The sequence below is a fragment of the Cucurbita moschata genome, unplaced genomic scaffold (genome assembly GCF_002738365.1).
Source record: "Cucurbita moschata cultivar Rifu unplaced genomic scaffold, Cmos_1.0 Cmo_Scf00045, whole genome shotgun sequence".
NCBI classification, from domain to species: domain Eukaryota; kingdom Viridiplantae; phylum Streptophyta; class Magnoliopsida; order Cucurbitales; family Cucurbitaceae; genus Cucurbita; species Cucurbita moschata.
In genome coordinates, this window is record NW_019268561.1 from 623,061 (window position 1) to 633,520 (window position 10,460).

Genomic DNA, 10,460 nt, shown 5'->3' on the forward strand with positions numbered 1-10,460 from the left:
TTTTTTTTTTTTTTTTTTTTTTTTTTTTTTTTTTTTTTTTTTTTTTTTTTTTTTTTTTTTTTTTACCATAATATAGTTTTACAAATAATAAAAAAAGATCAAAATCTTTTTACCATCGTAAATTTTGACTCGATAGTCGAAATCACTTCAACAACGATATGTTAACGTTAGATGAGACAAAACACAAGCATAAATAAGACAATATCTGCTAGCGATAGATCTAAACCGTTACAAATGGTATCAGAGCCAGACATCGGACGATGTGCGAGTCTTCTCGCTCTTCCCCGAAGATAATATATAAATAAATAAAGAGATGCTTAGAGAATGAAGAAATGGGCGAATAAGGACCCGAGGAGTCCGACAAGGATAATTAGAGGGCACATGTAATTTCATAGTTTATATAATTAAATAATTCTTTTTCAGAAAAAAAAAAAGGGACAAAAATTCCAATTTTCGTACAATAATTTATATCCTAAATGAAATATTTTCCAAGATTCCAATTATTATTATTATTTTTTTCTTTCTTTTAGTCTCATTTTCCTACGTTAAGCATTAAGGACACACCGTCACTTCCCTCGCATATATGCCCCTCAATAACAGCTCCGATATTTCCTTACATCGTAGGAAAAACTGAGCAACTGAAAAGGAAAGTGCACCTTGTTGGTATAGATAGTAACTTCAATTCTTTTAAGCATTTATTAGTTAGCTATCATATCTTCAGGATCACTGTCATTCAGATATGGTATTGATTCATTCATGTATCCATTCATTTACTCGAGTGTACGTACCCACCAACTTTTGCCTTTGTCCGTCTTCGAATCACATCTTACTAGGAGAAGTACTGCTCTGAAACCATTTGTAATGACTCATGCTCGGGATTCGGAATCTGGAATTAGTACTTAGGTAACCATGAAAACTAAGCTTATAAATACAATATTTGCTTAAATATTTTAAAATAAGTATTTTTGTTTTTTTTTTTATTATATATATTAAAAACTTAAATATTTTCTTTAATAAATATGAAAGGATGAAGAAGAAGCATAATTTTTAAAAATAAAAAATAAAAAATAAAATAATTATTAAACGGGAATTTAGGAATATTTAAATCTAATTATTATTATTATTATTATTATTTGGGTTGATTGGCTTATAATTTCTATAATCTGACTAAGAAAATATAAAAAGTTAAAAAGAAATAAAAAAAAAGGTAAAAAGGTAAAAAGGTAAAAAAGTGGAATTTAGATAAAAAGTAAGCAATTTTTGGCAAATAAAAATGGCTTTATGAACCTTTATTTGCGTGAATTGAAAAGGACACTCAAGCAGCTTTTCTACATTAAAATATTGTAATTTTTTTTTCCAAAAAATAAAAAATAAAAATAGGAAAAATAACCTTTATTAAAAAATAAATTAAATAATTGGACTAGAGTTGGGTCCAATTAAAAAAAATTTTCGACTGACTCAAAATTTCGGGTTGGTCGAGTTGACCTAACAAAAAAAACTTCAAAATCAAGTGTTTTCAAGTTAAGACGAAACCGCCACTCCCTGAGGCCAAGGACGGGGTCGAACTGTCATTCTAGAATTTGCAGTCCGATACGTTTCTATTATGTTACCTAGTCAAACCCCTCAGCTCATGTGCCAAAGTCAAACGATTGTTCTTCCTTCCCCGCTACCTCTTTGAGGTGCAGGTGGTGATGATCATCCTGGGGTATGTGTGGGAGCCCTTGACAGGCACTCCAGGACCTACCAACGCTCATGACAATCCAGGTCGGTCCTCCATTCATCCGACCAGAGGTGTGGATAACGATGCCACCTTCACAACCTTCTCTATCTTTAGATATCTTGAGAGAGATAGAGATCCGCTGCACGAGCTCATCGTGCTACGCGTGACATGAGTGATCGTTGACCAAAACTTCATGGACATGCACAAGGGAAATACTATCCCCACTTGGGACCCGATTGATCTAGCCATGCGTTCCTAATACGAACCTTACTGATATTTCGATGCTAAAAAAACCCAATCTAAACAAAAAAAAAAAAAAAAAAAAAAAAAAAAAAAAAAAATCTAGCCGAAANTAGCCTTATTACATTTTTTTTGTCGCCAAAATTCGAACATGGTAATACACCTGACCTTCACATGACAACAGTAGTAAAATTGGTTCGAAAAGAAAAAACGTGACCTACAAAACAAGAAAAATTTGCATACGAATTTTCGACACAGTGACATCTATACTTAAATTTTGTACGGGAGAGTTTGATTGTAACAAGAAATTTTTGAAATAATGATAAGCATACCTTCTCGGGATCCTTTCAGGGTTTCGTCAACTCTTTTCAAATTAGGTTAAAAAGGTAACCAAAACGAACTTCATTAAAATCGCACGAGACAAAGGCATGCAAGACACGTTCACGTCATGAGCCCAACTAACCAAATTTGACTTCGACTCAAACTTGTCTCTTCTTCTCTGTTCACTGGTCTAACTCCTTCTGTTCGATCACCCATTTTTGTCCCGTACTGTATTACCTCCCGTTTTTTCTCGAATACCGACTCTTCATCCAATTTTACCATAACATTTATCTTCACATTAAAGAAATTGGGTAATTTCCTTGCTCATTATCTACCAAAAAAGCCCTTGATTAAGACATTTCTTAAAAAAAAAAAAAAAAAAAGAGGGAAAAATAATTTAAAATATTTATTATATTATTTGGTTTATATATAAAACAAGAGAGCAGTCAAAATAAGGTAAAAAAAATCCCATCCTCCAATAAAAAATAAATAAATAAATAAATAATATTTTCAAATTTAATATTTCCACGTATTTATTGGTAATATAATGTACGGAATTAATGAGAAATATAGAACGATCTGGGGGAGGATATTTCATATTATTATATTTATCTATTTTTTTAAAAGAAAAAAAAAAACAAAGTGGGACCCACTCCCTGAAAATTATATTAATAATTTATTTATAATATTAATAATAATAAAAAATAATATAATAATATAATAAATGTTTCTCTGCGCTCGCTATTCCCTCCATCTCCAGTTTCCCCGACGTTACGTCATTCACATTCACGAAGCTGACAGCGAAAGTCTTTCGCCCATTTCTACCTCTTCCATTTCCTTTTCTTCACTTTCCCTTTTCACCTTCCAAATCTCTCTCTCTCTCTCTCTCTCTCTCTTTGATTTGTTCTTCTCCCATGGCGGACCGTGGATCTTACGGCCTGGCTCCTCGTCTAGGTTAGATTTAAATTCTCCCTCTCTATTTTGTTTCTTTTGGGTTTGCGCTGATTTTGCGCAGTTCTGTTACTGTTCGATTTCTATGATTGATTTTGATGTGGGTGTTTGATTGGGAACATGGGGGTTGTTTTGCTTTTGTTTTGGGTGAGGGATTTTTGGGGAGTTTTTGTTGAATGGAGGGTTGGGTGGGGATGAATCAGGGCGAATGTGATTCTGGGTTCTGGGTTTGTTTGGGAAATTATTGAGTGTTTTGAATCTTGAGCTCTGTTGCTGAAAAGGTCATTCTGTGTTCTTAGTTCTACTGTGCATGTTGTTTGAACTTGTTTTCTTTAGCTTTAGTTGAATCTTAATGAGTTTTCTTTTGCTTTTTTGATTCTTTTGTGTTCTTGGGTTGCTTGGGATTTTGATTTTCAATGGGTAGTTCTAGCAATTATGTTTGGCATGAAGTACACGCTCTGTTTGTATGTTCGACGGATTTTGTTAGTTAAATATCTTTTAGGGTCCGAATGATTACTTGAAGTGTTTCTGTGTTAAGTTAAGGCACGAATAATTCGAGAAATGTGTTGTTCCAAAGCTTGGAGGAAAGTTTTGATTATCTTTTAATCAACTAATCCTTCTTGGACTTACTTCGAGGGAAGTTATAACGTTATTTGACGCTGCTTGATTCCTATTGAAAGTTGTGGTAGTTCATTGGTTTCAAGGGCCGTGCTAAATTTAATGGGGCGGTAAGTATAAATTTCCCTGGATGTTCACAAAAAAGCCTCAGCATGAATACAAAGGGGTATGATTACACAACGTCGTGGCTAGATATTTGTGATGTCCCACATTGGTTGGGGAGGAGAACAAAACACCCTTTATAAGGGTGTGGAAACCTTCCCCTAGCAGACGCGTTTTAAAGCCTTGAGGGGAAACCCAAAGAGGACAATATCTGCTAGCGGTGGATCTGTGCCATTACAATATTTCGCCTAGAAACCAAGTAGACTATCTATGACCACACGTAAGTTTATACAATGAGCATACAAAATTAAGAAGTTTCTTTTTTACTACATTTTCTAACAAATATGGAGAACTACATTAATCCATCAGACCGTAAACTTTGCCAATAAAGGGATGATTAGTGAAATGTCAGGCAAAAATTTGGAAATTGGTGTTCACTTGCACTATTTTGAATAAGAAATCTAGAACAGTTTTCTCCATTTTCCACTGAGGATGCATCATTGAAGTGAAAAAACTAGGTTCAAGTTACCATTTTGAACTTTATCACAAGTCCTCACAATTGTACGGACTTGAGCTTTCCACAAGATATGGGATATGATGGGTAGCTTTTCAAGGGATCTTTATGAACATCTTGACAGATTCTTCTATCTTGGGTTGCAAGCCAAAAACAGAAAAAACCTATGAAATTGAACGAATTGGTTGGTTTGAATTATAGTTGTCGGTCAGGTCAATTTTCTAAAATAAGAAATAAAAAGAAGTTGGTTGGTTCGATGTGTATAGTTTTTGGGTGGTTTTGTTCAGTTTGATCTTGGCAGTTTGGTGGTCGATTCATTTGGTGTAGGTTGAGTAGCTGATTCGGGTTTTAGGAAAACAATGTTAAGTTGGTTTTGACCAAAATCCCTCTTGAACTGATTGAACTCCTAATTAAATTCCTTTCTGCCCATGCATTTGGAAGATAAAATTGCTCACAAGTTCTTTGGCTTGATGCTTCTAAGATTTTGGAAACAAAAGGAATGCATGCAATGCTTACATTGCACTTAATAGCTGTCAATTGGAGCTATTTATTATTGTGATTGTCCTATTTCTTGATCAATTTCAATTGGAGATATCTTTTGTGAATTCCTTTGGATTCTAGTTTCAAAGTCGGCCTATCTTCCTTATCATATTTTTTAACACGAAAACGCCTTATATCAAGTGAAATAAAGGATTATAAAAGGGCATATGTAAAAACAACTGGACATACGTAAATACAGCCTACTAAAGGTTAGTTAGTTTCAAATAGCCGTTTGAAGCCATAGGTATTATTTTGTAAACTAGCTGTTGGAGGTTGCGGGTGGTTAGTGATATACTACCGAACTATAGAATCAGTATAAATACCATGCCTTCTGGTTTTGATTAATTGATGAATAAGCATTGTTCTTATTTGGTTTTACACAAAGGATTTCAAATAATGATTCCATTGTAATGGAAAACTAACATCTCCAAAGGATGAAGAAACTAACATCTCAGAATTTTCTTTATTAGAGCCTTTTATGGACCATATGGGGTGAAAGAAACAGCCACGTTTTTTTTTATGACAAGGAACGATCCTTTAAGAGCTGTGTTGATTCATTAGTTTTCTTGGCTGTCTCTTGGTGTAAAAATTACTCTTTCTTTAAGAACTATGCTATCTCTTATCTTACATCAGATTGGAAACTTTTTTCTTTTTGTAATTATGAGGGCTTGGGTAATTTGCCTTTCTTTGTAATTTCATTATATCAATGACATTATTAGTCATTTTGCTCTTAGAAAGCACCAAACTTCTTCATTTAGTTTGGTTATCCCTTTTCAAAGTTGAAGCCAAGTTACTCTGGATTTAGTTAATGAGTCTTTCTTTGTACTTTTTGGCTAGAAGGGAATGTTAAATCTTTTTTAGGATAAATAAGCGCATATTGATACGTGTTAACGTGTGCAAATACATATTTTGTGAGAAATATTTTAACCAACTTGTTCTTGTTGGATGTACACCTCGATTTTTTGAAAATGAATGTTCATGTCTTGCTAGGTTGTATCTGTGTTCTTGCTTTTAGCTCCATACTGCTCGAAGCTCTGAGTTGATCGTATACTTGCTCACAGTTGTGAGAACTCTGGTTCATTGAGTATTGCCTGCTATTAGACATTTTTAGTAGGCATAAATCATAGTTTTAATACCTACCATTTCCCATCATTCCTACTTGCAAGCTATTGAATGCATGTAGTTTTTGGGTTTGTGAAGTGAACTACTGTTTTAATTTCTTCTTTCATGGCTGACATAGTTCATATTTGTGCAGACATCGATCAGTTATTGATAGAAGCAAGACATCGTTGGCTGCGTCCAGCTGAAATTTGTGAAATACTTCGTAACTATCCGAAGTTTCATATTGCTTCAGAGCCTCCAGAGAGACCATCAAGTATGATTTTCACAATCATTACTATAAAATATTTAAATTATGTGAACTGATTGAAGTTTTCTCGAGGATCAGAGCATCCAGAGAGACCATCAAATATGATTTTTCACAATCATGACTATCAAAAAGTTAAAATTATTTGATCTAACTGCTGAGGTTTCTTAATTATGGTCTTCTATATTCTGTGTGCCTACCCGACCTTATAATTAGAATAGATTTTAATATTGTGTTGTATAACTAACATGAGACGGTTAGATCCTATGATGAGAAATGGAGCCGTAATCTGTCACGTTCATCTCTTCTTCTCTTTATCTCACCAACTTAAAATAGTTAAACGAGTATTGTTCCATTTACCATTAATGCGAACATTACTTAGGTATTACTATTGCGGTTGACACGTACTTTTACCTTTCAGGTGGGTCACTTTTTCTTTTTGATCGAAAGGTTCTGAGGTACTTCCGAAAGGATGGACACAAATGGAGGAAGAAGAAAGATGGCAAAACCGTAAAGGAAGCTCATGAGAAGCTGAAGGTAACTTACAGAAGGCACCATTTTCTTTATCTGGATTTTGGGTGTCTCTACAATCGTCATGATCTACGCCCTCACAAAAATAAGCTATTTAACTATTATTTATTTTATATTGTTTTGATTTTATCTTTCTTTACTACTCGATCTTTTGTTTCTTATTGTTAATTTTTCTTTATTCCTCTTTTCAACAGAAACATTTAATTTATTATATAGTTTGGTAATTTTCTTTTAGCAATATTATTAGGTTGGAAGCATTGATGTACTGCACTGCTATTATGCCCATGGAGAAGAAAATGAGAACTTTCAAAGGCGCAGTTATTGGATGCTTGAAGAGTAAGTTTGATGCAATTGTAAATCCCTTTATAGCCTTTCCCTTTTACATCCTCATTATAATCTGCTTTATCTTTGGTTCTCATCTTCTTTAGATTAATTCTCAATTACTGACATGAGGTTGTACTCGATGGCCTTCATTTTGCATGTCTCTTGGAATTCTTCCTTCATTTTTGTTTTTCGTTGCCCTCTATCTAAGCCTTGAGATAAGGAGATGATGGAGGTGTTAGACTTTCTTTTAGTCCTTAGAGACTTTTGTGTAGGCATAGGAAGAAGAGACATTCGATTTTGGACCCTCATCACATTGTTTTTGTTTTTTTGTTTATTTTTCGGGGTAGCTCCTTCCATCTCCTTTGTATCCCTTCCTCCCATTCAAGTGCCCCTTTGTTTGCCTTGCTTTGGAAGGTTATGATCTCTCAAAATGTCAACTTCTTGCGCACCCCTTTCTCTAACAAAATGGTTAGTTTTGAAGCGGGAAGCTCTGCTATACTATACCAGTAGGGTGGCAAGTTTTGCACGAGAATGTCAACACCTTTAGTTGCAATCAAATTTCAGCATTCTTTCTTTTTCTTGGGTCTATGATGGTGTTTTCTTCGCAAGGATGTGCCAAATCTTGATCATGTCCTTTTTCCATTTTGCTCTTTCAATGTGGAACCATGTGTTGTAGGGTATTTGCCTTGTATATTTCTAAAGGTGGAAGACCCACCCTAGTACAAGCTACACTGTCCAACCTCCCTACTTGCTACATGTCTTTATTCAAAATGCCACGAAAGATTATTAATAGACTATTTGCGAAAAAATGGCATACACCTTATCCGATGGAATATCATAAGCCTCCATGCAGACTAGGGAGGACTTGGTTTATTATTGATAAAGGAGAATAACAAAGATCTCCTTGCCAAATGGATATGGAGATATAATCACGAAGAACACCTTGGGGGAGAAAACTTATAAAGGCCAATTGTACTCCTATATCATCTATAAATTGTTCCCTTCCATCTTCTACAAAGAGGCCATGGAAGCACATAAAAAAAGTACCAAAACCTCATCACCAGTTGAATTTGCTATAGGGTGGGTGATGGAGAAGGCATATCTTTTTGGACCGAGCTTAGATTGGAAACTTCAGGCTAGCCTTGCAGTATCCACCTCTATGTAAACTCTCTCATAGCAAAACAGCCATGATCAAAGAAACCTGGAATAATGTCAACAACTTTTGTTACCTGAAAGTTGGTAACAACCTAAAGGATAACGAAGTAAGGAATGGGTCGATTTAAGTCTCGACCTCGCCTAGAAGCAGACTCATTAACATGGCTTGTTGATGGAGTTTCTGTAACGACCCTAAATTTTCCTATTTAATCTAAGGTCATTACTATACCTTAAATGTGGAATTTACCTTTACGACCCTACATTTAATGCAGAATTTACTTTAAATGGGCTCTTGTTATAAATGCAACATTAATTTGTCATTTATTACCTCGTGAATAAACGAATACAAGGGAAAGAAAGGAAAAGCAATTCTGAATTAAGTGTCCTATACTATTATATGGTTTATTAATGCGATTACAATTCAACCATACTAACCTAAACTAATAATGCAAACGGAAAACAACCTATACTAACTTATACTACGAGCGCAAATGAATCTTAATCTATACTAACCTATACTATGAATGCAAATGAAATTTAACCTATACTAACCTATGCTTATGAATGGAAAACAATCTATCCTATGCATGTGCCACGATCACGGGATTTGCGATGCTTCCGTCGGTCTCACATGGGTGCCTTGCCTTTATCTGAAAATGTAGTAGCACGAGGCTTGAGTATTTCTAGAATACTCAGTAAGCGACCATCTATTGGGGTTATGCAAGAAGAACATGCAAATGCAATGACGAGACCTATCATATCAGTCTATTTTTCCTACGGCACTATTCTAATGGGCAGCTTGGATGTGTACCATATACTCTAAACAGAGCCCATACGTGCGAGTATGGGCTTACCAGACAGTTCGCATACCGCTAGGCCCCTTTTCTTGTCTGGCGAGCCTGCTCTGGTAACTCAACTTATGTTGGACACCCATTAGAATTAGTAATTGTCAGTGCAACATTATGTAAAACATAATGATACTTCGCCTGCCTAATGGATGTACGTGTCAGTACCCTCGTGATGGAATAAGGGTATCCCCCGATGCATGAGCACATACAATGCATGAGGTCCCAATATTTTTCCGTTTTCAACATTATTAAATATGACTCCGCTATCATTTTTCGTGCATATCATGTCGTTTCTCATTTTTCAGTCTTCATATCATACATAATTTTAACGGGGTTATACTTGCACGTATGAGCTCTGTGTAGAGTATATGGTACACATCCAAGCTACCCATTAAAATAGTGCCGTAGGAAAAATAGACTGATATGATAGATCCCGTCATTGCATTTGCATGTTCTTGTTGCATAACCCCGATAGGGGTCGCTTACTGAGTATTCTAGAAATACTCAAGCCTCGTGCTACTACATTTTCAAATAAAGGAAAGGCACCCATGTGAGACCGACGGAAGCATCAAATCTCGTGACTGTGGCACATGCATATGATAGATTGTTTTTCATTCATAAGTATAGGTTAGTATAAGTTGAATTTCATTTGCATTCATAGTATGAGTTAGTATAGGTTGAGGTTCATTTGCGTTCGTAGTATAGGTTAGTATAGATTGTATTCCGTTTGCATTATTACTATAGGTTAGTATAGGTTGAATTGTAATCGCATTAATAAACCATAGGATGGTATAGGACATTTAATTCAGAATTGTTCTTCCTTTCTTTCCCTTGTATTCGTTTATTCACGAGGTAATAAATGACAAATTAATGTTGCATTTGTAACAAGAGCCCATTGAAAGTAAATTCCGCATTAAGTGTAGGGTCGTTAAGGTAAATTCTGCATTTAAGGTATAGTAATGACCTTAGATTAAATAGGAAAATTTAGGGTTGTTATAGTTTCTCTATAAAATCTTTAATGATGAACATACGAGAAAAAAAGTAAAAACCATAAACTCCATGCTAGCAAAAAGACAATATGGAAAGGAAATCACCCTAAAAAGGTGAAATTTTCCTCTTGAAAATATCACATAAAGCCGTTAGCACGGTGAAAATCTACAAAAAAAAAAAAAAAAAAAAAAAAAAAAAAAAAAAAAAAAAAAAAAAAAAAAAAAAAAAAAAAAAAAAAAA

The 10,460-nt window shown here is 34.6% G+C and overlaps 1 protein-coding gene across 3 annotated transcripts in view; it reads left to right on the forward strand.

Annotated features, from left to right (window-relative positions):
- The first annotated feature begins 3,021 nt into the window (after positions 1-3,021).
- LOC111434677 (calmodulin-binding transcription activator 2-like) overlaps positions 3,022-10,460 on the forward strand; it is a 15,447-nt gene continuing 8,008 nt past the window's right edge. For 2 of the 3 annotated variants that reach the window (XM_023072147.1, XM_023072149.1), the window contains exons 1-4: positions 3,022-3,235; positions 6,262-6,381; positions 6,794-6,909; positions 7,151-7,239. In XM_023072147.1, coding sequence (XP_022927915.1) covers positions 3,196-3,235; positions 6,262-6,381; positions 6,794-6,909; positions 7,151-7,239 — 365 coding nt within the window. In that variant the 5' untranslated portion in view covers positions 3,022-3,195. Of the gene's footprint in view, positions 3,236-6,261; positions 6,382-6,793; positions 6,910-7,138; positions 7,240-10,460 lie in introns of those variants that run through there. The other variant, XM_023072150.1, reaches the window with a different exon arrangement.